We start from the raw sequence: 27,789 nt of genomic DNA, 5'->3' as shown, positions 1-27,789 counted from the left end.
TTTGGTGGGGGTGAAATTATTTTGTGAATGATAATGAAGTGAACCTACTGCTTTCACGCTTAATAATTGGAAAAGCGATTAAACGTGGAGTGTCACATAATTTGAGTTACTTACTAGAATATTAGAATATATGGTGGCGAAGTCCCTCCACTGCTAATTGACACGTTCGTATATGTAGGTGCCGTTTTTAGATCAATTGTTCATTTTATTTTCGCATGAAACGCTTTTAAAACAAGGAAATTTGAGAATTATTCAAGATAATTGATTGTGGAATTCATGAACCAATTGAGTACCATCTCAGGGAAAATCATCAGTGAATGTTCTCGTTGGAAGGGTCTTCTAAATAATCAGTCCTTTGGTGCCTGTGCTGGCCACGATGGTCCTTTTTTGCCTCAGGGAAGTCAACTGGAAACGAGCTGAGGAGCTGTGACGAAACGACTTTTCAAACCATCAACAAAACATTTGGATAATCTAGTGGACGAGGCTTACACCTGAAAATACAGGGAACTTGTATATGCAATATAATAACTATATATACAATATACATATACTACATATACTATATAATATATGGGGGGATTCAAAGAAGATACAAATAATAATCTGAATACGAGTAACTCCCTTTTTCTACCGCGAAAGTATGGAGGAATAGTTTGGGTGATATATCTAGGATGGGTCCCAAAAGATCGGTCTCCTTTTTGGGAGTCGATTTTTTTCACGTTTTTGTGTAGGGACGTAAATTTTAATGAATGATATTTAAGTATTAGCTTCATGATCGGAATAAATGTAATCTTTCAGTCATCGGCTTCAGCCAGGCAACAATCCTAATGAGTGGCTGACAAACGAGCCAATTTCAATATTTATTGTATTTTTTGCATATTAGGTCAGTTCCCCCTATCTAGAATCTTATATAAATAACGTTGTGAAATAAGTCGAGTTCCCACTCAGAACCAGCAAACATAGTGTGAACTACTGCATCATTAAAGTGAAAAGAATTGCGGGACTAATTTCGTCACTGAAATCAAGACGGCGACCACCTGGATCTTTTAAAGTCTCCATGTCTGCTTCATGTCGTCGGCCAAGTTACCGTAGTTCCTAATTTTTTCCTGCTGTTTTTCCGCAGTCTGCGGTACGGCACGACTACATTGATTATGAAGCATGCTCGTGCTTCCTTGAGAAGCAGAACTAGACCGGGTCTATTGTAATCAACAGTGTGGTAATTGTAATGTTTCAGTCTCGTACGCCGTTGCTTGGCAACAACAAATTATGTATATGATCCCCGTGGGTTTTGCTTTCCACATGTAGATCTTCATCTACATTTGACATGAAATTCCATGCTCGGTTTCTCAAGTTCGAAACATCTGCCATGAAGGTAGCCTGATGTAATTGACTAGAGGATTGTTTCTCAAAGAAAAACTCAAGAAAAAGAGGTAGATGTTGTTTCTTTTAACATGCTGAGGGATATATACTCGTACATCATCAGCTGCGCACCAACCAATACCAGGTCTTGGTTTGCCTTGGATAGGAACTCCAAATATCTCGATTCTACATCGAGGTCCACCAATTCTATATCCCTAAAAGATGTTTGGCATCCTGGCCTACCTGCATGAGGTGAACCTTCATTATTATAGGCCGATTATGTGCTGAGCATACTGGGATATATCTAAATACTGAACTCATTACCTCAATATGCCCTGGCAGTTGCAAATCAGATTTAACTCTTTGTCCCGGAAGGATAAGCATTGAAGTGTACACCTGACGAATTTGCTAACTGTATTTCTTAAGTTCACACTCTTAGTTTTCTCAAGCTTCATTTTTCAGTCTGTTAAGTCACTTCTCCAGATCACGGTGTTGGTGGTAAGCCTTGGCGCATGCGCACGTTCTTTAATTTCGACTCCATTTACTCGGGGAACGAGATCGTTGAGAACCTAAAGACTGAAAACAACTACTGTCGTCATAACGAAAACAAAATAAGAGGACTGCAAAATGAGTCAATCGCGATCTCATTCTTATCAAGACGATAAACTTAAAAGTGGGACGAAGACGGTTACGGTTTCGTTCCAGGGTAGAAGCAACTCACCAAACGCTGCAACACCTCTGCTCTAGGAGCAGCGTGACTGAAGGGGCTCGTAAGCGTTATACGCTCCCTTTCATAATTCGCAAAACATGACAAGGGTGCTCTGCCCAGGGCAGAGGTGAGACAGCGTCTGACGAGTTGCCTCTGCCCTACGGTACGAAATCGTTACCGTCTTCGTCCCTTTGAACTTTGGGTGTTAAACACAAAATGAGGAATCCGTGGACTATAAAGTGTTGGACCAAGTTGCTCTCCATTTGATCCGATGCGACATCAAGTGGATGTGCACTTAGGACTCCTCAGTCCTTAAACAAGAGAAAAAGCAATAAACACTTGAAGCGGTTCATCAATAACCAAATTCTGCAGTCTAAAACCTAACTGTAGGTCGAGAATATGCACCACCTACCCGATAACACCCTCAAATCTCTCGAGGTGAAATCACTTAAATCGAAACCATGTCCGGCTTCGTATATATCGTTTGACCCAAGCAAACCTTTAAACCGAGTGAGGTACTCACTATCAGATCCTCCGACCCTTTGCTGCTGCTTAATCTCTAATCTGCTAGACATATATTTTCTTCATAATAACCACAATGCCACCATTCCTAAAATACAACTCCCGGATCGTGATATTATCCCTCTAAAGCTAAAGGGTGACTTCAGGAATGCCAGCCCCTTAGATATTGTCCTTATAGACTTTCCTTGCTGAATCATCCTCATCCGTACGGTTTAAGTGACACGCCCACCGTAACTTATTGAGCCGAATTTTATTCACAACGAAACGGCCATTCTACCGCTCATAGATTTCGTCGTTATTTAGGCTACGGAACCGTTTATCCTCATGTAGGAGGCCAAAAATTCTTCGGAAGATTCTTCCCTCGAACACGGCTAAGAGTTCGCCATGTTTCTTACTAAGAACCCAAGTCTTCGACAAATACATGCAGACTGACAAGATTATTGTCTTGTACAGTAAATTTTTTGACCCTATGGTGAAACGTTTTGAGCAGAACAGTTTCTATAAACTGAAATAGGCTCAATTGGCAGCCAGCAACCGAGCGCCGATTTCATCAACGGTCTCAAAGTTGTAGTCTCCTATCTTTGTTATTCTTATTTGACCAGTGCGATTTAATGTTGTTGGTTCTATGGCTTTTGGTACTATTGTCGCCACCATATATTTCGTCTTACATTTATTATTGGGCATTCCAAGATCTTGCGGCAATCGCCGGTTGCCCAATCTCGAAGAAGGCAGTTTGCACGTCACGAGTCGTTCTTCCCATGATGTCGATATCGTCAGCATAGGTAGTTGGGTGGACTTAATGAGAATGATACCTCTCCCATTTACCTCACCATCAGGGATTACTTTTTCCAGGGCCAGTTTAGTAAGAGCTCACGATGGGCAGCTCCTTGTTTTAGATCGTTGTGGATGTGAATGGTCTCGAGAATGATCCTGCTGATTTTATTGAACCTCTCACGTTTATCAGGGTTAGTATAGTCAGTCTTACCGGGACCTGGCGACTTATGATTTTTAAATCGATGAATTGCACAGACTTTTCCTTCTATACTTGATGGGGACAGCATTTGTCGTCTTCAGTTGGCCCTCGGGAAATCTGGGCATCCCCCACGGACTATGTCACACGCAAGCTGAACTTCACGAGAAACTTTGCTGTGAACCTTTGCTGTGTTACAAGACTATGATACAGTATTCTATACGGATGGATCAAAGATGGCCTATGGAGTCGACGCGGTTTTCTCGAATACACACCGTGTATCCAAGACTTATGGTCTCCCAGGTTTCGCCAGTGTATTCCAGGCGGAAGTACTGGTGATATTGGAAGTCTGTCGATGGCTGGAGCGTGATTCGAGCCTCAAGCGTAACAAAGCCATTCTGACCGACAGCTAAGTGGCCATCAAGGCCTTGTACTCAACGACGGCATCTTCCGGGCTGGTGGGGCAGTACAGAGACGCGCTTAACCTTCTAGGCGGTACGCTCAAGGCCACTCTCCTCTGGGTTCCCGGGCATAGGAACATAGAGGGGAATGAGCGGGCTGACGGATTGGCCAGGCAAGGCTTTGCTCTTGGCAGTCCCTCGGCGAATACAGTCGGTGTTCTGCTGGCGGCTGTCGGAGGCCGAGTCTACTCGTACTACCTAGCAACCGCGGGCTTGAGATGGCGAAGGCTTACAAGCTGTGCCAAGTCAAGGAGAATTTGACCCGCTTATGACATAGTCCGATCACGAGAGCTCCTGTACCATACGCGTGCAAATTAATTGAAGATTACGGCAGTCTGCACGGGGCTTTGGCCCATAGAGGACCATGCCGCTAGGCTCGGCATACCTTACAACTCGCGTTGCCGAAGTTACGGAGAAGGAAGGGAAACCTCATGCACTTTCTCTGCGATTGCCCAGCTCTGGCTAGAGTCAGGCTGCGGACACTGGGTAAACCATTCTTTTGGGGACCTCAGAGAGATTTCTAGCTGCAGGGTGGAAGAGCTGCTTTCCTTCGGGAATGCTACGGGCTGGCTCTGAAGATCCGAGCCTCCTGGACTCTGCCTCCCAGCTCCCATAACAACAGTCACGGTCTTAGGAGTTTGTGGCATCAAAACGGCGCACCAAAGCGCTAATTGAGCTCCTCGGAGCGGCCACTGATAACTACCTACCTACCAATTGGCGGAACCTCCTACTTGACGATATTCTGGTCATTGAACAGTTCATCCAAATACGCAACCCATCGCTCCAATATGCCCATTCTGGCAAAAATCAGATTTCCCTCTTAACCTTGGCAGGATGATCATCGAGGTGTATAAGGCTCATCCTGCTGACATGTTGGTGAAGCTTGCGCGCCTGGTGCGATGCCTCCCTGTACTATTCAAGTTCACAGACCTGAAGGTTCTCCCAGGCTTCCTTTTTCCGTCTATGAAGTCGCTGCTCCGCTCGACGGAGTTCGTGATAAGTCTCTGCGCGTGCCCGCGGTCTTTGAGAATACAACATTACTCGTTACTCAGCATTCTTCTCCCTTATAGGTGTTAAGGGGGGCTGTGTTGTGGATAGTTTCAGTGTTAACTCTCACTTAATTATAAGAGGTGATTCTAGCTGGTGTTATTATTTGAGTCCGGAGCACCATGCAAACGAGATACTGAGCCTATATTAGTCTTCCGACATTCATAAAGCCTGAAAGGTTGCGGATTTCAATCAACACGTGGGCAATTTGAGTGAAATTCGTACTGTCTGGATAGGCCTAAGGTTGTTTGTGGACCACTTTCCGCGCAAACCATTTCGAGTGACACAGCTAACTGAATAATCCGTTATCATTAGTATCCTTATGTAAGTTATGGGAGCCGACGTATCGCCTGAATATGGGCTCCGCTCCTATTTGACTGCTAACGTATGATTTTGATATCAAACCTGGGACAGACTTCGAGGGTTTGTTCTACTGCCTCGTAGAAGGCGAGTTTGCAATCTTCTGTATAGGGGAGAAACGCGGCTTATGTTTGTAAATTTGCCTCGCAAGCGTTGAGTGCATAGCCTTTCGCTCATGCTTTCAAAGCCGATAATAGTGATCATCACGTGGAGATGTAGATAGGGTTTGGTAGTTGAGCTCTTGGTGTCGGTTTAGCAGGCGTTTCCCAGGTATTACGCTCCCTCGTGGGTACCAATCCACATTTCGCACTGGGAACTATTTTGAAATCTACAATCTTCACAATATTCTTACCTGACATACGACTTTCGAGATTTCGATACATCCGGTAAAAAAATGCTCTCATTATATAATATCCATCTCGGTAACCACCTATTCTACTCCAAAACATTTCCCAACCTGTAGAAGTAAACGTCCTTGGGAATCATTTTCTCAAAGTTCACTACTCCACACTAATCACTAATCCACGCCAATATGCTCCCAATGAATCCACAAAAGTCGACTATTTCAGAAGCCGATCTAGATTCCCTGGCTCGATTGTATCAATAAAGCTGATAACTACCGAAATTTCTATTAAGCGGAGTAAAAACAAGAAATCGGATGGGCTTGACTAACTCGCAACTACCATCCTGAAGGAATGCTCTGTAGGCATCGGTCCCTCCCTTCCTTCTAATTTATCATTGTTTACCGAATGCACATTTCTCAGCGAAATTCAAGCGCTCTCAAATAACTCCTGTCCCCGCCGTATCACTTGCGTAGCATTAAATCTGGTCGTAATGAAGCTGAAGTACAGTCTTATTCAAAATCGGAAAAGATAACAACACGAAATGTGTGTGACTGATATTCTACAAAATAGTGAGCACCAGACATACAATAGTCTGCCTTCTTGATATAGGAAAAGTTTTCGACACCATACGACTATATGGACTCGTTTATAAACTGGAAAACATCCTTGTCTGCCAGACGCGCCTCTGAAATCTAAACCTTAATTTTCTAGATGGACGACATCCCTGTTGAAAAGACAACAACAGCTATCCTCGCCATATATTAGGCCTACTGAAATTCTACAAGTCCCCCTTCTTTCTGCAACCCACTTCTTACTACTCACTGCGGATATCCATAAACTAATTCACACCACACCCAATCAATAATAATAATAATCGTTGGGGCAACAATCCATATTGGATGAGCGCCTTGAAGTGTGTTAGACCGCTTCATTCAAGACCGTAACGATACACTACAGTACACTGTAGGAGGCAATGTGTTCAGCATTGCGCTCGCCCGAGATTATTACCCTGATTTGACTCAGGTACTCATTCACAGCTGAGTCGACTGGTATCCGACGTCAAATCACTATACAAATCCCACTACCACCAGTGAGATTTGAGCCGCGACCTTCCGTACGACAGCCTTGTGCTCTAACCACTCAGCTATCTGGACACACCCAATCAAGATCCTTCAAAATGCCAATAAAATCATCGTTTTTACCTCCACAAAGGATATTGTGTTTCGTTAGGCTTGCCTGAATAAATATTTTGACGAGCTTTACCGGTACTTTACCAAGTGAAACTCGCCTAAAAATACAACTCTACAGAGACTACAGATGACACGGAAAAAATCGGTAGAGACACTGTGGCGCAGCAGGATTCGCGGCATTGTTGCAAATACGAGCGGATAGATGGCGCACGGAACTCTCCACGTTTTTTAGAGCTCGCCACGGTAGTGGAGAGCTAGTGGTGAGAATGTACCGTTGGTCAGAAGGACCGCATGGAGACGATCCGGTCTCTTATGCCTCCAACTGTGACCGCGAACAGTACAAAAGTCGCACGACGTCTCCTTACAGAAAGATTTGAATTGAAGTTAAAGTAGTATTTAAAATTGCAATAATTTACTAAAATAAATTGTACAACAAATATTAAGTGGAAAATTAATAGGTAAAAGCCTAAAACACTGTGAAGGCCGGATACCTTAGAGTATAAAGATAACTTCGTTTCTGTTTGAACATGAAAGTGAATATTAAAGTACAAGTCGGAATACCGGAAGCCCGCACTTCGGATATAAAGGTTTTGTGTTCATCTTATGTAAGAAATTTGAACGCACATTTTTCTATCCGTATATAGCTACAAATCCAACATATTCCTTCATATTTTTCCAAACTACGGATCATACGTATATATTACAGCCATAGATATTACGTTCACCCTAAACAACAAACTTGACCAAATTGTGCATTATGTTCTTCATTACACGCATGCCAAATTTTGTACTTCTGGGATGAACATAAGGGAGGCTGCCGGGAAAATTTCTAAAATGCGGAAATATACTATTATTAACTTTATTTGTGCAGATATCGGAACCGGGTATATTTTGAGGCGTAGATTTCGTAGAGACGCACCACTGTGATTTTTTTCAGATTTTTCGGTTGGTTCTGAGAACGAGACCTGTTACACTTTTGTGGGTCATATTTTAAGCCCTCACTCCCCTATGTTTCACCCAATATCAAATATTGAACCAGTTTCGAAAAGTACTAATTGAGACCTTTTATTTGATACTCCACATCGCTACATTCTGTGGAAAAAAACTTTGCACCCTCCATTCACATGTATGGGGAGCCCCCCTTAAATTTAACACAAATTGGCGCGACTTACTGCATGTAAAGGGAATACCAGATTACATACTTTCACCAATTTTCATGACAATTGGTCTAGCCGTTTCCGAATAAATAGGGTGTGGCAGACGGACAGACAGATTGGCAGACAGACAGACGGACAGACAGACACAGTCTCGATTGTAATAAGGTTTTGTTTCACACAAAACCTTAAAATTTAAACCGGATTACTCCGCCAGGCTAAATATTATCTATCTATCCTTAAGGCAAGTGCCCTGGCAGACCTGACAGGAAAATACACTCAGTGACCAATGTTTATCCTACTCGAAACAATACTAAGGCATCCACTAAAATCAAGGCGCCAGAGTAAAGTTCAATCGTGCCAAGAAATGAAATGTTCTTGACGCACCGCCATGAAGTTAGTCGGTGAATTCGTTTACCGGCTCATAAACATAACTGTCATTGCAGCTAGCCCCCACATGCGGTCCGTGTACGTCTTCCCCAAGAAAACTATACACTGCAGGTGAAACCACCGAGCAGTGCCGTGAATTTGACGTCCGGTGGGTGGGGTTTTTAGTGAAGGTCGCAATTGCGTTCTGCACATCTTTACGCAGTATTGATTTGCATTTGTATGATGTGATTGGTTATGCACGTGACTGCATCTGGTATATGTAGAAATTTCTTAGCTAAGTGCCGAATAAATCATAGAAAGAGGCCCGGCCCCGGCATGTATTTTATTGTATACGTTGTATACGAAACACTATCTTATACCTTCCCCCAAAACTCTAATAAAATTTAAATATTACAAATTTTAATGGAGCATTTTTCTAACATTTGAAAACGTTCGTTTACTTCTTGCTCATAGACCTGCGAATGCTGCATATTATTAAATGTAATCCTAACAGGCGGAACATTGCGCATTCGTAGCGGCCGAAATCTGGCTGGATCGCGGCCCCATTGAAAACCCGTTTGAGAGATGGCTGATGGCTAGTGCGCGGGCAAGTATCATTTTAGAGAGGGTAATGGTCCACATTTTTAGTTGTTTTTATAAGAAAAGCTGTTAAACTCCTGAATATAAGGATCCTGGAAGTGCATTGCTCGGGTGAATGTGGGATTTGCTGTGGTGCAAAAGTACACACCTTGTGAGTTCTGTCTGTGACGTTTGCGGTGTATTTTAATTGGCTTGGTATTTCGAAGTGATTTTCATCAACGACATCAATAAATTGGCCAAAAATATCAAAGCTAGGCAAATTAAACGGGATTAATAAGATGGCGATATTCTATTGACGAAACACCATATAGAGGCAGCTTCATGTTTTTTTTGAGATTTTTCGGTTGGGTAGTTTCTGAGAATGGGTCCGTTAAAGAAATCGTCACTTTCCACCCCTCCCACTCTCCGCCTTTCTAACAAATCTCAAAACTAACACCGGCTTCGAAAAGTACTAATCGAGACCTTGTGGCGCGGCAGGATTCGCGGCATTCGAAATTTATTTCGAATGTTGCGAGTGCGAACGAATAGATGGCGCGGATCTATCCACTTGGCGGAGCACGACACGGGAGTGGAGGACCGGCGAGAAAAGTGTGCCATGAGTTAGGGGCAGAAAAGAAACAAATGAAGCGAGACGTCTTTTCTGCCTCTAACGTTTGAGAAGCAACAATACAAGTCAGTTTTTCTTGTGAATATTTAAACTATACAGCAAATGAATAAAAGCACCTTATAAATGTTTATTATAATATATGTATTTATTATTGGATAAATACTTAAACCTTTCATTTGATACATGACTATATTCGTTGAAAAAAAATTTTCCACTCCTCTTTTACATGTATGGGGACCCCCCTAAATCTCAACGTAGAAGGATATCGCTCACTACATGTCTGGGGGTCCACAGCTCCCACCTTCTCACCAAATTTCGTATCAATTGGTATAGCTGTTTCTAAGAAAAGAGCTTGTGGCAGACAGACATCGAAGCGTGCATGTCCGAGGGGATATTTCCTGCATCATGGAAACGACAGAAGTTGGTGCTACTGCCTAAACCTCCAGGTGAGCCAACCTCCTACAGACCTATTTGTCTTTTAGACACTGTGGGCAAAATGCTAGAGCGAGTAATCTATAATAGATTACTCCCGGTTGTTGAGAGCCAGGGAGGTCTGTCAGATAGACAGTATGGGTTCCGTAAAGCCAGATCGACCATTGATGCCATCAAAATGGTTATTGGCTTGGCCGAAGATGCAATCCACGGAAAGGGCAGTACTAGCAAATATTGCATAGTAGTGACCCTGAATGTGAGAAATGCATTCAATTCGGCCAATTTGAACCTAATACGGGAATCTCTGGCGAAGATTGGTATTCTCGCTTATCTTGCAGGTATTGTCAACAGCTATTTACAAGAACGGAGGCTTTGGTATGACACCGATGACGGACCCCAGGAGTACGTTGTCTCCGCGGGTGTCCCACAGGGCTCCGTACTGGGCCCACTGCTGTGGAACATCATGTACAACGGTGTTCTTAATCTTCCCATTCCGAAGGAAGCCACGGTGGTGGGCTACGCCGATGATATAGCGCTAGTTGTTGTCATGAAGCACCACGAAGATGCTGAGTTATACTCATGCGAAGCGATCAGTGCTGTTCAGGGTTCGCTTGAGAGTTCTGGTCTAACACTTGCTGAGGAAAAAACGGAAGCGGTCCTCATCACCAAGCGTCGTAACAGGAATTTTGCCCGTATTTAAATTGGGAATCATATCATCACTTCTAAGCCTGCGATCAAATACTTGGGAGTGATGATAGATGGGAAGTTCAGCTATAAGCCAAACGTGCAGTATGTCTATGACAAAGCATCCACTGCGAGTGTGGCCCCGGCTAGAATGATGCCGAACGTGGGAGTCCCACGGCATGCTTCCAGGTTGCTTATAGCTAGGGTAGTGAGTTCGATCCTTCTCTATGCAGCTCCAGTTTGGGGAAAGGCATTGCAGGTTACACTTAACACTAATAAACTGAGTTCAGTCTACAGAAGAACAGCCCTAAGGGTGTGCTCGGCATTCAGGACTGTCTCAGATGATGCAGCATTCGTTATTTCTGGAATGATGCCCATTGACATCTTGGCAGATGAGATGACGAATATATGCATATAATGCGAAATCGACCTCTCCTTTATCGCAGACGAAGAACGCCGAAAGGGGAGATCGCTAAATAGATGGCAAGAGCGTTGGGAACGCTCGGGAAAGGGTCGGTGGACACACAGGCTCATCCCTGCCATCAAGGAGTGGTTGAAGAGACGGCACAGTGAGATTAATTATAATTTTACTCAGTTTCTCACGGGGCATCGAGGATATCGCCAGTACCTGTTCAAGTTTAAACTAGATACCTCACCCGATTGTCCAAACTGTGATGGAGTCCCAGAGGACCCAGAGCATGTATTCTTCCACTGTTCAAGGTTTGTGGAGGAAAGGAAGAACCTAGAGGAGACTCTAGGAGAGGTGCTCGTACCAGAGAATCTGGTGCGAAGAATGCTAATATGTCAGGAAGACTGGGATGCGATCAAGTTCATGGTCGTATCTATCCTCTGCGAAATGCAGATAAGACTGGAAAAGCGCGGTACGTACGCCGCGTAGAGACGAAAAGGAACCAAGCTAAAATGAGCTACCTCCGCCCCGTGATGTAATACCGTACGGTCGTTCCACGGGGCGTGGAGGGAGTCGGGGGACGTTTTAGTGGGTAAGAATCCCACACGCTGGCGTGTCCAGGCCAGTGTCATTTGAAGATTTCCACCTCCTCAAAAAAAAAGACAGACAGACATTGAACCGATTTTAATTTTTGCAAACAAAACCTTAAAAAGTAAACGGCATTTTAACGTACGGACTTAACTACAGTCCGCAAACTAAGATTACACAAAAATATTGAAAGCTAAATTTTTGGTGCCTTGTTAAACTTTTTTTTGTGAATTTTGGTATTTTTTCAAGGCTTCTTTAATGAATAAAAAAAAACTACTAAATGAATCGTAGTTTTCGGACCGTAGAAATATGTTCTGAATAAGTCGTAAAAATTTGAAAGAATTTCTCTGAATAGATTTTGGGCTATGGTGGTAGCATAAATAAACCTTAGGTTTCTTGAAGAAATGCATGTACGGCACTTTATTACGCTGTCTGGCATGTGACTGATTACGTGTTTAACACTAAAATTTCCGAACGACTCCGAATATCATGAAATCACTTTCCCTATATTAAATACAATTGATGTAAAAAAAATCGATTCCGCGGGTCCAACACACGGGATGACCCCCTTAAATTGAACTTGAATTATCTACAAGCTATGGATTTTGCCCAGTGATTAAATTGAGGATAGAGGCCGTTAGTTAATCTTAACCAATCAAATTCAGTTTCAACGTGTTCGCTAATCGAAAAGCGTTTATTTATGGGATTTCACTGTCGTGCCTTGTTAGTTAGATTGTTCAAATATTATAGAACGCGTTTTAATGCCTGCTTCTGATGGGTTAGAACAAATAAAATTCCCCCGGAAACATTTTTAGTCAACATTAAACAAAGTTATTGTTTTCCCATTCCCCCATCCCATTCAATACTAATTATAGGACGGATGCAGTGGTAGGTGGACGTCTTCGAAAGGTGTAAAAGGACTGACTTCAACGGCACACTAATTAAAACCTTTTAACATTTTTTGCTTCTCTTGTTTGTTAAGTTTACCTTTCAAGATGGTATCCGTATCAACTGCGAAACAAGAGTGCATGGTTGTTCCCTGTTCCACGGGATAGTAGCGAAACTAATCACCAAACCTATATTTGCTTTATTTCGCATTTCTTGAATTTCCTGCTAAGTGATTTGAGTAGGATCATTTTGTCTTCCGAAGTGGGCGTTGTGCATATGATAAAAGATTGAAGTAAGGCCGCTTGGAATGATTGTGTTCACCAAACTATTCAATGTTATAGTTTACTGTGTTTTTGAGGTTTAAAAAAAGTTATTAAAATCGGTTCAATGTCGGTTTGTTTCATCTTTTATGCCTGAAGGTAGAAATTTTTGGAAGATATTGCCGCGGTAATTCGCAGCAGCGTGTACTTTCACCTTCTTTCCTCCAGGCGGCGCCGCCACATAACACTGATTCGTGAGGAGGCCTGTGTTTCAAGCGACCGAGCCTTCCGTTCCTGTCGCTCCACTTTGCCATATTCCACCTGAATTCTTCTTGTTACGGTTACATTCATATTCAAGCAAAGGGCGAATCACCAAACCTGGAACCCTGCAAGGGGTTCCTATAACCACATGTATGTGGGTCTAGTGTCTTACAGTGACCCCCGCTTTGACAGTCTTTGGTATTCTGAATTCTTTTCAGGTAGGTTCATTCTCTTTTGTACGGACTATTACCATAATAAAGTACGTTGACTCATCTGAGGTTGTCTTTGACGGGCTGCACACCTTTAGCGCCACTAAGTAGTAAGTCACGTCTACCCTCCCTCGATTGCTCTCTCACGATAACGGTGCTAGTGATGCGCAGCCTGTGATTGTACTTTGAGCCTTCAATGTTAGGCATCATTCGCGCGAACGTCATGATCATGCAACAAGACTTTCTCACAAATACGATACAAGTGCCCTTTGAAATTTAGATTCGTTTCAATCATCTCCCCTAGTTATTTGATAGCATTAGCGTACGCTTCAGCATCTTCAGTTTTCTTTACTACAGGAACCAAAGCCAGATCATCCGCGGAATCGATTCTTCGAATCCCGATCCCATTGTATATCACGCCCGTGTTCAGGGGAGAACGAAACACACGGCGTGATTCTTTACTGTTTAGGTCTCTTGTAAGTATCGTACCAAAGTACTCTCTCCGAGAGTAGTAGTTTCGAGTAGCTTAGTTAAGCAACTCTGCTATTCCCAGCTGACTGAAACGTACAACCTTACAAAGCCACAGCATTTATTAGAGGACATCGCGTCGTGAGCCAGCTTCAAAAGAACGTGTATGGGGTCGATCGTTGAATGGACTTAGCGAAATTCAAACTATCTGTCCAATAGGCCATTCCTAGATTCTATCATAGAGAGAAGTCTATTAAAACAGAAACAAAACAATAACAAGTCGGAAAACCGGATGCTGGACGGTTGAGGTATGAAAGGTTTTGGGTATTTCTTTTATAAAGGCATTTGAGTGTGCACGTAATATATGCATATTGCATATTGACATTCAAAAACTTGAATTTGCAAAGAAATGAACTTTTTATTACTTTGTTAGTAACAGTGCGGTAGGTAGGATCATGCTCTATATTGTAGCCTGCATTGCTGCAAAGTTTTGTGGTGCTAGGATGAACTTTATTTGAGCAGTTATCGTTATGGAGGGTATTTCGGAGCCTAGGCACCATACACTGGCAGCCTCTCGATTTTTTTCAAATTTTTGGGTTGGGTAGTTTCTGAGAATGAGTCCGTTAAAAAAATTATCATTTTCGACCCACGCACTGCCCACCTCTCCAACAAATGTCAAACATAAGACCGGCTTCAAGAAGTACTAATTGAGACTTTTCATTTGATATGAGTATATTTGGTAACAAAAAAAAATTACGCCCTCTTTTTGCATGTGTGGGGAACCCCCTTAAATTCGACGCAAAAGAATGTAAGTCACTGTATGCATAAGCGTTCACAGTTCACACTTTTCCACCAAATTGAGTGTTAATTGCTACTACCGTCGCCGAGAAAAATTCGTGCGACGGACAGGCAGATAGGCAGACGGACAGACAAGCAGCAAACCGATTTTAATAAGGTTTTGTTTTACACTTCCACCAAGCTTACCATAGAGGAATTTTGAAGCATCATTCGCTCAAAGGCTCCATCATACATATTTAGTACTCAAATAAGGGATAATGAACAAGGAAAACTTACGTCAGGTGATTCAGTTGCGATTTTGCTGTATCAAACCACCGCCAGCTGGCGCTCCTACATTTATTCAAGGAGACATTTCAGTTTTGACCATCGTTGTGATAACAGTGAATGAAAAGGAAAAAAGGATGGAAAAGAGCCATAAACCTATAGTTTTTCTGTATGAGTTCAAACTCGGTCATAAAGCAGCGGAGGCGACTAGGAACATTAACGGCGCATTTGAAGCTGATACGGTAAGCGAACAAACCACACGGCGGTGGTTCGAAAAATTCGGGTCAGGCGACGTAGACCTTCAAAGTGAGCCACATTGACATCCAGGACCATCGATTGATAACGACGAGCTGCGTGTGCTAGGCGAATCCGACACACGTCAGTCTTTGAAAGACATTACAAAGAAACTTGGCGTACACTATTCGACAGTTTCCCGGCACTTGCAACAACTTGGAAAGGTGAAAAAAATCGACAAATGGAGACCGCAAGTCCTTACGGAGCAACAACTTTTTGCATGTCACTATTCTACATGTGATGAAAACTGAATATTATGCGACAATCGTCGCCGATCAGCGCAATGGCGCAATGCTGATGAGCCACCGAAGCATATGCCGAAACCGAGCCTCCATCCGAAGAAGGTAATGGTGACTGTTTGGTGGTCTACAGCTAGAGTTATCCACTATTCTTTTCTGGTACCTGGAGAAACGATAAATGCACAGAAATATTGTGCCCAACTCAAGGAAATGCACCAAAAATTGACTATTCAACGACCGAGATTGGTCAACAGAGATGGTGTGATACTCCTTCACGACAATGCACGACCTCATGTATCCAGAACAACGGTTGAAAAGTTGAACGAATTGTAGTATGAGACTCTGCCTCATCCACCATATTCACTGGACCTCTCGCAAACCGACTATCACTTTTTTAAGCATTTGGATCATTTTTTGGCAGAAAAACTATTTAGGAACGAAGAGGGTGTCAAAATTGCCTTCGACGAATTTATCAACACCCGACCGTTGGACTTCTACGAAACTGGCATAAATGCTCTTGAATCTCGTTGGGAGAAGTATTTTAATTGACTGGCAACTGGCCATAGAAAATTTCTCAAATAAGGGTCTTTCATTCCCACATTTCGCATTTGACGTGCAGTTTTGTACAATGACACGTGAGGGACTGAAAGTTTCAAACAACCTTACCTTACCTAAAACCAAGAAAAATGGCAAACACGATCTTTACTGGCCAATCACCTACTTAACAGAACAAAGCTTAAGAAGGCAATGAAGCATATGAATACGGATCGAGACATATTTCTATAGAGCGCGGTCACTATTCACCAAACTGTACAATCATTGTCTGGCAAACCACAATTAATTTTCAGTTGGGTTTTAGATCATCTCAGTACTCGAGGTTCACTACGAACTTCGTTTCGGATGTTTAGGTTGTCCCATTAAACTCAACATACACAGTATTTAGCTAAATTTGTTTTTCACTCTTTCATGAGATTGGAATTTGCTTTCTATATTCACCTATTCACTTTCGCTAGACCGTCATCGTTATATAACTACGAGTAGCAAAATTAAAATCAGTTTACTGTCTATCTGTCCGTCACACACATTTTTCTCGGAGACTGTAGCAGCAAGTGACATCAAATTTGGTTGAAAGGTGGATACTGTGAACACTCACGCATACAGTAAGTCACATCCTGTTACTTCGAATTTAAGATGAGGTCCTCATACATGCAAAAGCGGGGTGTAAATTTTTTTTTCACCAAATATAGTCATCATTGTTAGAGTTGATTACACACTGGCGAGTGCTAGACGAGGTCTCACTGTCAGATCACCGCTATCTAGAATTCAATCTGGCTATTGCGGACGAACAGTCTGCAGTACAAAGACGGAACCCTAGGAAAACGGATTGGGCAAAGTTCAATGAACTTCTTGGCAATAAAGTACAGTTCCCTAGGCGACTAAGGACTCCTTTGGCGCTGGAAGATGAATTGAAAACTCTGAACTGCACACTTTTAGAGTGCTATGAAGAAGCTTGTCCTATTTCCTGAGGCCAAAGCGGTAAAACGGTTCCTTGGTGGAACCGCGAATTGCAAAAACTCAGGAAATCAACCCGGCGACTTCTAAACCGTGCTTGCAAAAGTAACAAGAACGAAGACTGGTTAAATTCCAGGAACTCACAACGTGAATATAAGAGGTTCGTTAGGTGTTCGAAACGAGACTCCTTTAGAGCATACTCTGAAGAACCCGGCGAAAAAGAGACTTCAAGGCTGTGCAGAGTCCTCAAAAGGGATGAGTCGGCCTAGTTGGATTCTCTTAGAAAACCCGACGCTACTTTCACGAGCTCCAGACTGGATTCAGTACAGACCCTCCTGGAAGTACACCACCCGGGAGAACGGGTAAGAGAAGTGGTAGGGGAAGAGTTGACGGTTCTTGCAACCCCTTCAACACGGAAGTGTTGCAAGGGGAACTGGAACACTGCGAAAGCGGTTGTTATCCATGAAAAACACCTGACATGGATGGCATCTATCCGGCAATGCTAAAGGAGGGTATGGAGCATTTAGAGCGACCTCTAAGAAATATTTTTCGTGGATGTCTTGCTCTGAGCTACGTGCCTTCTTCTTGGCAACAAGTTAAGGTAGTTTTCATACCGAAACCCGGGAAAGATGACTATTCTAATCCAAAGAAGACAGATCAGCTTGACTTCATTCTTGCTGAAAGGTTTGAAGAGACTGGTGGAGCGTCACATTCGTGGAAACGCATTTAGGTTACACCCACTTAATGAAAACCAACATGCTTACCAACGTGGAAAGTCCTGTGAGTCTACTTTTCATTCTTTGGTCACAAAGATAGAGGATGCAACTTTGAATGGTGAGTACGCGATGGGGGTGTTCGTGGACATTGAAGGGGCTTTTGACTGTCCGCCTTTTCAAAAACTTTGTGATGCCGCCAGAGCGCATGGTGTTGATGATGCTTTAATTAAGTGGATCCATGCTATGCTAACGCAAAGATTGCTGTGCGCTGAGGTAGGGGTCTATCGGTACCTGACTACAGAAACAACGAAGGGCTGCCCCCAAGGAGGTGTGCTTTCGCCACTTCTGTGGAGTATGCTGATCGACTCACTACTATGCGAACTGCAAAATTTGCCAATACATGCTCAAACTTATGGTGATGACGTGGCTGTACTTGCTGTTGATCGGGATCTTGGGACGGTGTGTAGGAATATACAACGTGTCGTTGATTTGATAGACAGCTGGTGCCTCAGACATGGTCTGTCAGTTAATCCAAATAAAACCACAATGGTTTTATTCACAAAAAGGAGAAAACTGGATGGACTTTGCCTCCCTGAGATGAGGGGTGCTACCCTTCCCCTCTCCGAAGAAGTGAAATATCTGGGAGTCACTCTAGATAAAAAACTTCTTTGGAACAAATATGTAGAGGTAAAGATGAAACGAGCTCTCACAGCTTATGGGCTGTGCAGACGGACCTTTGCCTCGACATGGGGACTCAGGCCTCATGTGGTAATGTGGATATACGTTGCCATCATTAGGCCGATGTTCGCATATGCATCCATAGTGTGGTGGGTTAAGGTGAGACAAAAAGGTTTTCACCGTAAACTAGCCGCACTGCAAAGAACTGTGTGTCTGGGTATCACTGGTGCCATGAGCACGACATCCAGCGCAGCTCTGAATGCACTACTCAATTTGCAGCCCCTGGATATATTTATTCAAAGCACTGCAATGAGAGCAGCTCAGAGACTAATTCGATTAGATCCATGGGAAAACAATGAACGTGGGGGGGCACAGAGCATTGGAAGAGTTACTGGGAGGGCTGAATCCAGTTCTTACAATGCCTTCCGATTCTCGTGTCCACATACATTTGTTTGGTAGAAGATATGAAGTTACCCTGAAGGGTAGAGAGGACTGGGAAGACCTAGAGGAATGCATGGCGGGATATACGGAAGTCTTCTACACCGATGGCTCAAGAACAGAAGAGGGTTCTGGAGCCGGAGTCTGCCTCTCGAATAAAAACGAGAAGTGGGCTTTTCCTTTTTGACAATATGCAACGGTTTTTCAAGCTAGCTTCTCCCCTACCATACACACACACACATAGTCATGTGGGGTATCAAATGAAAGGTCTCGATCAATACTTTTCGAAGCCTAGCTTTGACGTTTATTGGAAAGACGGGTAGTTCGGGGGGGACGAATGTGATCATCTATTTAACGGGCCCATTCTTAGAAACTGCCCAACCGAAAAATCTGAAAAAACAAAAGGCTGCCACTATATGGTGGCTAGGCTCCCAAATACCTTCCAGGCCAATATGCCTTCAAATAAAGCTAATAATAGTATATTACTTTAATTCTCAGTAATTGGCTGCAAAACCCCCTTAAGATCAGCACCACGAAAGCAGCAATGTAGGTTATAATATTGAGCTTGATCCTACCAAGTTTGGAGCAAATCGCACTATTACTAACAAAGTTATAATAGGTCGAAGTTGTCACTTCTTTGGAAATTCAAGATTTTGAATGACAATATCACCCAAAAGTGGATATTCTCACATAATATATGCGTATATTACGTGCTACGTACTAATGGGACAAATTCGCACTCAAATGTGTTTATAAAGGAAATACACAAAACCTTTCATACCTGAAGCGTCCAGCTTTCGGTTTCCCAACTTGTTCTATCTTATCCGCATGTCCTTTAGCAGTTTTTATTTGCTATTTTCCCTTGATGATGAATAAACTCTAAACTTCAAAGCTCTGAATAGCTAGCATAATTCCAGAACTCGCATAAAGCATACCTTCAGGGCTAGCCGGGGTTGTTACCAATTTTCCCAAACACTCATAATTGTTCTTCATTCAAATAGTCAAACTACATATTATAAAAAGGACTTTTTTGCATCGTTTTGTTCGCATTTAATTATTTATCAACCAGAACCGCAATTCGCAAAATTTCAGCCTACTTATAACTCGGCACGTTTTCTGAGACTATAAAGAAATGTGCATACGTAGTATATGTATTTATAATCTAGAAAAGCTCGCTGGAAGGAGAAGCTCATGCTCCCCAGCAGAATCTTATCTTATATTGAACCGCATTTGACAGTACTCATGCAGGAAGTGGTATTCATACCATTCTAATTTTTGCTCAGAGACTCCCTTATAGTGGCAGTATCTAACATTGCAACATCCTTCTTCGCTGGACTAGTGATCTTCTCCATTATCGGATTTCTCGCCCACGAATTGGATGTCGAAGTGAAGAAAGTGGTGGATCAAGGTGCCGGACTAGCTTTTATCGTTTACCCCGAAGTTGTTACCCGCCTTCCCGTTTCACCAGTTTGGTCTGTGCTATTCTTCGTTATGCTCCTCACATTGGGGTTGGACTCGCAAGTAAGTTTCATAATATACAAATCTTCATTCAACATTTTTGCTTAGGGAATAAAATGGTTTTTTTTTTTCTACAACAGTTCGCCCTCATGGAGACTGTCACCACGGCTATTCTTGACAAGTTTCCAGCTTTACGACAATACAAATTTTGGGTAGTTTTGGCCGTGTCGATTTTCGGCTACGTCGGTGGTTTAGGGTTCACTACAAACGTCAGTTTATATTTTATGAACGTATTGAACGAAAATGTGTATATTCTCTCCTAATCCCACAGAGCGGAATGTATTGGCTACAGTTGATGGACAAGTACGCCGCGAATTGGTCCGTGCTTCTGATCGCCATCAGTGAGTGCATCTTAATCGCTTGGATGTACGGCTCAGAGCGGTTTCTAAATGACATTCAATCAATGATCGGGAGAAGGTCGAAATTCTGGATCTTCTTCTGGTCATGGATGTGGAGATTCATCACTCCAGCCACATTATTGGTAAGTTCTTGCTCCCTCATTATCGATAAGTGTTTTGTTTGGGAATTCGATCGGTGCAATGATTCTTTTGGGTATATTTTTTGTTAAGATAACTAAAATTATTGTACTACTAAGCAATAGCGTAAAAGCCGTATTTTTTCCCATCTTACCTGTTCCTTTGATCATAAGCAGTCCACAAAATGCCACAAAATGTGCATACATTAAAATTATGGTAATATTCACTCACAATAACATCGCTGCCAAAAGTCATTCATATGACCCTCGTAAATTCCCCGTCCATGTTATATTATGAACATGCCGTGACCGTAAGTACTGTAACATTTGGCATTACTCCAGACTGTCGGTTTCCCACCCTCGAAAAATATATGGTATACAACGCAATCTCATCAAAATTTTAAAAGTTCCCATTCGATTATCATTAGTTTCCATAATTTATTCCATTTGCAGTTTATCCTCTTCTTCAACTGGGTCGAGTACAAGCCTGCTTCCTACGGCCACTACGTCTACCCATTCTGGGCTGATGCTGTCGGTTGGATAATTGGCCTACTTCCAGTCTCCATTATATTTCTAACAGCTACCCAGCAAACACTGCAGGCACCGAAAAATTTAACATTCATGGAAAAAGTCCGAACACTTTTGCGTCCAACGGCAGAATGGGGTCCAGCTGGGCGACCATGTTGCATCATCCCGTCGAATAGCAAACAGCAGCACGAGAGTAATAGATACGACAGTGTAGCCACGGGTAGGATTCTCACCAACGGAGTACCATCGGATTCGCCCACACATGGGGGTGGTGGGAATGCATACGGGGTGTGCTCTGGCTACCATGATGAGGCGCTGCAGCTCTGAGAGCGGGCTCTAGCACCTTCATCGGCCATACATCGCCGCCCGACAGGAGGTGCAAGGAATTGCGATCAAGTGAGTATTTTTGGAAGTATTGATTTAGATTCTCTGTCGACTGCAGTCCGCCAGAAAGTGCTAATGGAACACGAAGCACATTAAACGGATAAAATACTACATATGAGAAACCTCCTTTTGTTATAAATTTCGTTGTAATTAGGACGATCCAAAAAGAATCTTCATTGTGGTGATTTATTTAACCCTAACATTTATTTTAGTATGGTTATCAGAGGTGCAAGATGCAGATACATTTGCAAATAACGTACTATTAGTTACAGTATGACTAAGATGTCATAAGTCATTGCCGTCTTCTGTTTCGCGCAACACCTACAATTCACAGCCAGCTAAAATCCTATCGTACTATGTTAGGATTTGCCGTCAATGAAGTGCAGGCCAAATTGGGAAAGTTTCGCTACAAAAGCTTTAACAGTGTTTTTGAAGTACGCATGAAATATCGTTGCTTACTTTTTGCACGGTGTCAGATCCCTTTCCATTTGATTTTGTTATTGGGCAATATTTAAAGTGAATTATTCTGCCAATGCTCATTCAATCCCCTTAATAATTTCCAGATCAAATTATTTGTGTAAATGTTTTTTTTTTTTAAAACGGAGCGCAATTGGATTTTTAACTGTTCATAGCTGAAGCGTCCAATGTCCGGTTTCCCGCCTTGTTTTATGCATGAAGGTAGAAATCACCGCCTTAATCCACCCATTTCCCGCGGGACTGCCATGAAGTATTACATCGCGGAGAGGAATTTGGTCTTCACCAGCACGATTAAATCATGCATCCGTTGCGCTTTCCGGGCTCGATCCCCTTCCTTCGACTTTTCGTGTATCGCGGCTATTGTAGCGTTTACCGCGCTCCAGTTTGCTTTCGACCTCAGCATCTCCGAGAGATTATGGAGTCCGACAAATAAGTTGGGGATGTCTTTTAATCTCTCTCTTTCGTTCAAGAATCTTGGGCAACGGAATATAATATGCTCCAGGTCTTCGCATGTAGCGGGGCACATTCGGGACAGTTGGGAAAGTTGTTCCGTCCAAAAAGATTCGAGTGCTTCCTGTATCAACCGTATCCTGGAACGAACTTTGCTAGGTGGTAATTCAATTCTGAGTGTTTTCTGTCGCCCATTTCTCAATAACCGAAATCATCCCCCGTTGTTGCCGTCTATCGTACAGCGGAAGCCCGCAGCCATCATTTCCGCGATGACGTACTCTGCCTCAGCCATTACTGTCCTAAATGCGCAGCACACCTTCATTGGCCCGTATGCCGAACTTACCCTTCTCCGGTTCCCCACGTTGTCTGGAGGAGGATGTCGCAGGATGTTTTCACTACCCTTGCAATAAATAGCCGGCAACTATATTTTCGCTGTCCTTTGCTGCTTTTTCTTTCTCCCAGGAATCTGGCTATCTCGTGTTTATCAACCTAGATTTTGATAGTACTCTTTGATTAGTATTAAACGATTCGCTTCCACCTGTTTGACCGCCAGGTCCAGTTTAACCACTTGTAACCATGCGTTGAAGACATGGTTTCACTTCCAAAAAGGGGTTGTCCGCAACTACTACTGTCTGCAAACACAATCAACTTTGTCTCCTTTGGCACGCAGAGACCAAGCACTCCGACATACATTATGTTTCACAGCAAGTGCCCCAGGGCGTCACAACATATTCTTTCGGCCCGTCATCCTCCCATATTACCGCTCCGATGAACCGCTAGCTCGACGAATAGAAGCAGCCTGTTCTATACCATCCTATGCAATATTTTCCCCATAGGGTCTAAAAGACAACTAGGGTGATATGAAGAGAATGCGTCAGGTGCTTTCTGGAGCTTCGGTAGCCGAACCATCCTCTGCCTCTTCCGCTGGGCGAGAAATAATCCTTCCATGACACACAATTCAAATGTGCTTATGAAACATGAAGACGTGATTTAGGCAGTCAACTCTTGTCCAATTCGTCAACAGATCTCTTGCAGTTACTCTTCGATCTCCTCCGGGATCGAAAAGACCTCCTGCTGAATCGTTGCCTGAGCCCCACCTGTTGTGCTAAAACAATTGCAATTATTTTGAAGAAGAGTTGCGGGCGTGGCACTTGGGGTGAATTTTGCCTCCGAATCTTTTTCATTACAAACTTTTAGTTGGGTCGCTGCCTGAGTTGGTATTTACCTCAAGACACACAGCTGCCTCTAGTAATTCTGTTTACTTTCCCATATGGTCCTCTAGCGTTGTATTTTACGGCAGAAACTGTTTGAAATCTCCTGAACGTGACTATCCATTCCTCAGCTGCCTTCTAAGACCAATTTATTTTTGCACATTACCGGGTTTCAAAGATTATGATCACTGCGTATATAGTTGTCACTGGCATGTCACTGTAGGTAACCGCTCCGCGATTGACTTGAACTCCTGTATCGTAAGGCTTGATGCCACATAGCAACTGTAGATGGATGTGTGACTAGTTTTCGCTCTCCTGAAACCACTCTCGAGGATCTTTGTTGTTTTTTTTTGGTGATTTTATTTCCGAATGCCCATATCACCTCTTTTCCAGGCTTATCGAGACTGTATATCGCTTCACGAAAAAATTTGCACGTGGTCGCAACTCTTTTTATGGCGCTGTGGAGGACCATCGACCATGACGAGAGTTCTTAGCCGTACCAAATCTAGTAAAGTTCTGCCACTTACGGATGAAATGGCTAGTCACCCTAACAAGCAGATACGAACGCAGATACGCAGAGTTATTTATCGGTGCACCTGCAGTTAATGCACATCTGCTGCTTCCATTCGCGCGGAAATGCTGGGAATCCGATACCTTTCCCAGAGAGCGAAAAAAAGGGATGATTGTTAACATTCCGAAAAAGGGCATTCGTTCTGAGTGTGACAGTTGGAAGGTATATGCATGCTCCCTGCCGTCGCAAAGGTAATAGCTAATAAAAACTTGATCGGCAGAGAGCGGGGTGGTTTTCGCTCTGGATCCTCCTGCATTAATTACATCAACACCCTACGGATCATTTTGCAGTGCTTGGAGTTCAGATCTTCGCTTCACGTGCTCTTCATCGATTTCGAGGAAGCTTTGGACAGGATGAACAGGGAGTATATCTGGCGCAGGAGTGGAAAAACCGTCCGTAGGGTGTGAACTTCAATGGATTATGACATATTTCCTCTAACACCTTGACTCCACTGATGATGTCCGTTTAATCTCTTACCAAGGCCAAATGTCTCTATATTTGGAAAGAAAGGCAGATAGAGTTGGAATGGAGTTAAATGAAATCAAGACCAAAGTTCTCTGCCTTACGGACTCTCTCTGTCTGCATTTATGGGCAGAGCATCGAAGGCGTCAATCAATTGTAGGAAGCGTGGTTCCTGCCGACGGTGACACCGAACTGCCTTGTTTAAAATTTGAAAATGCAGTTATCTCAACACCAACATCAAATTGAGATTATTCTGTGCTACTGTTCTTTCTGTGTTTTTATAAGGGGGTGGCACATAGGAAGTGACTCGCACTGGCACTTGAAAGCTCTGAGCTTCGTCAACCCCTGTCTGTGTCGTATCAAGTGGATAGACTGGCCTGATACTGTTTGAAACGAAGAGCTTGTTTGGTTCATAGGTCTGTTACCCGTACACGATATAATTGGAAGGCGGAAGTGGCAGTTGATAGCTTACACATTAAAAGGGGTGGCAATTATATTGCTGGCTACGTCACGTAATGGAGCCCACTATCCCAAGATAGTCGACGGGTAAGTGGCCCCAAGAGCACTTGAGAGCGCTTGTCGAGGAACAGTACAGAAGGGGTCGCCACGTCTCATAGCCTACCGCGATCGGTGATGCGTGGGTGTGAATGGCAACCATATAGATATATATTATTATTACCGAATGCCGGTCGAGTTCAATCTTCTTCGTAGTAAGAAGAGCCCGAACATAATGCGCAATAAGATTCCAGCTGCCAGCACTCTTCAGTATCTCTCTGACCATGTTGTCTGGAGAGAGAGCTCCCCTGCGTCTGCATAAAGCTGCTGGCGGACGCCGTCCAACCTCTCGCAAGAGAAAAAGGTGTGTTCAGCGTCATCCGCCACTCTATTGCACAACACACAATCAGGAGATCGCGCCTTCCCAATCCTGTGCAAGTAAGACTGAAAACCTCCATGCCCACTTAGAAGTTGGGTAAGGAAGTAATCAATCTCACCGTGCTTTCTGTTCAACCATGGGTCTAATTTGTCGATGAGCTGCGCAGTCCCCTTGCCCCTTTGTCATTTTGCCAAGAAAGTTGCCACTGGCTAAGGGTGCGTTGACGTTCTTCACGGGCAACCACTTCTCTTAAGTTTTCGCCCTTACGGCAATAGATAGCTTTGCGCTCCTTGGCAAGGAGGGCAACGGGGATCACTCCCGCAATCACCATCACAGCCGGTTCGGAGACGATGCGATAAGCAGACGCCACTCGCAAAGCTCCCCGCCTCTGCATTCGAGTGAGGCGTTTACGATGCACCTCCTTGTCAAGGGCATCAGCCCATACCTCCGCACCATAGAGAAGAACGGACTGAGTTGCTCCCATGAGGAGACGTTTCCTAGTTGATATAGGGCCCCCGACATTCGCCATTAGCCGACTCAAGGCCGCGACTCCAGCTGTAGCCCTGCCCGCTGCTGCTTTGATTTGCTCGAAGAAGCTCATCTTCGAGTCGAGCATTAAACCAAGGTATTTAATCGCTGGTTTTGCCTCTATAGTCAACTCTCCGATCGATATGGGACGCAAGGTCTGGATTCTCCTTCTGGTCAGGATGACTACTTCGATTTTTTGCAGCGCAAGGTTGAAACCGTGAGAAGTCATCCATCCGCTTACCCGTCGCATCAATATGCCAAGTCTGCTTTGCGCCTGTTCAACAGTGCGTCCGGTTACAAGTGCCGCAACGTCGTCTGCATAACCGACCAGGCGCGACTCTTCAGGCATATCGAGTCTCAGCAGACTATCGTAGGAAGCGTTCCAGAGGTCCGGCCCTAGGATGGATCCCTGTGCTACTCCCGACGTGATTTCCATCCTCCTCTGGCCCCCTAGCGTTTCATAGAGTAGGGAGCGGTCTTTCAGATAATCCCTCAATATCCGCAAGGGATAGCTTGGCACGTGAAAGGAGTTCTCTAGTGTGCCTAGCATATCTGTCCATCTTACGGAATTGAAGGCATTTCTGACATCAAGCGTTATGAGGAGCACTATCCGTCGAGATCGGCGGCTGTGTGCCCCGGCTCGATTAAACGCATTTACGACCTCCATAACAGCATCCACTGTAGATTTCCCTATTCTAAACCCGAACTGCCTTGCGGATAAGTCCCCGGCAGCACGGATCGCTTCAGCGAGTCTACCGCTGATGAGCTTCTCGAGCACTTATCCGGCCGTGTCAAGCATACACAGCGGTCGGTATGCAGACGGAAGCTCCAGGTCTACTTTACCCTTACTGATCAACGCGAGTCTGGCCACTTTCCAGCGACAAGGAAAAAGGCCCTCCTTCAAGCACGCGTTGAACACTTCAAGCAGCAATTCTGGCCGTTGGCGGAACACCAGTTTGTAAACTTCCGCCGGGATGCCATCAGCACCTGGCGCCTTCCTGTTTTTCATAGTGAGAACCGCTTCTTCGAGCTCTCTCATTGTGAAGCGGCAATCCACAACGCTTTCCGCGCTATTTACATGAACCCGTACAGGGTGTCTGGGAAACAATGCCCCCACAATGCGGTCCATCTGGTCGGTGCTCAGTATGCAGGGCTTCCGCAGGGCCCCGATTTTCCGAGTGACAAGCTTATAGCCAAGTCCCCACGGGTCCCCAGTCACCTCATTAACAAGATTCTGCCAGCCGCAAGCTTTGCTTTTATTTATAGCGCTGCGGAGTCTCCTTTTTGCTGATCTATATTGTGCCTTTATGGCACATGCCTCCTCGTTGGCGTACAAACGTTGTGCCAAACGGCGGAGCTTATGACACTCCTTCCGTAGGTGGGCAATTTCTGTCGGCCACCAGTACATAGAAGGCTTGTCGCGCCTGGGGCCTCTCCGGGGCATGGAACCCTCACACGCCGTCGTTATCAGATTCATCACT

General features: G+C 43.9%; 1 protein-coding gene across 1 annotated transcript in view; it reads left to right on the top strand.

Annotated features, from left to right (window-relative positions):
* The window catches only part of LOC119656053 (sodium- and chloride-dependent glycine transporter 1), a 193,504-nt gene that overhangs the window by 156,407 nt on the left and 9,308 nt on the right, over nucleotides 1-27,789 (top strand). The window contains exons 8-11 of the mRNA XM_038062318.1: nucleotides 20,114-20,351; nucleotides 20,429-20,557; nucleotides 20,620-20,829; nucleotides 21,277-21,747. Coding sequence (XP_037918246.1) covers nucleotides 20,114-20,351; nucleotides 20,429-20,557; nucleotides 20,620-20,829; nucleotides 21,277-21,678 — 979 coding nt within the window. The 3' untranslated portion in view covers nucleotides 21,679-21,747. The remainder of the gene's footprint in view (nucleotides 1-20,113; nucleotides 20,352-20,428; nucleotides 20,558-20,619; nucleotides 20,830-21,276; nucleotides 21,748-27,789) is intronic.

The sequence above is a fragment of the Hermetia illucens genome, chromosome 4, assembly GCF_905115235.1.
Source record: "Hermetia illucens chromosome 4, iHerIll2.2.curated.20191125, whole genome shotgun sequence".
NCBI lineage: Eukaryota > Metazoa > Arthropoda > Insecta > Diptera > Stratiomyidae > Hermetia > Hermetia illucens.
The sequence above is the reverse complement of the archived record's forward strand: the minus strand, read 5'-3'. Positions and strand labels throughout refer to the sequence as shown.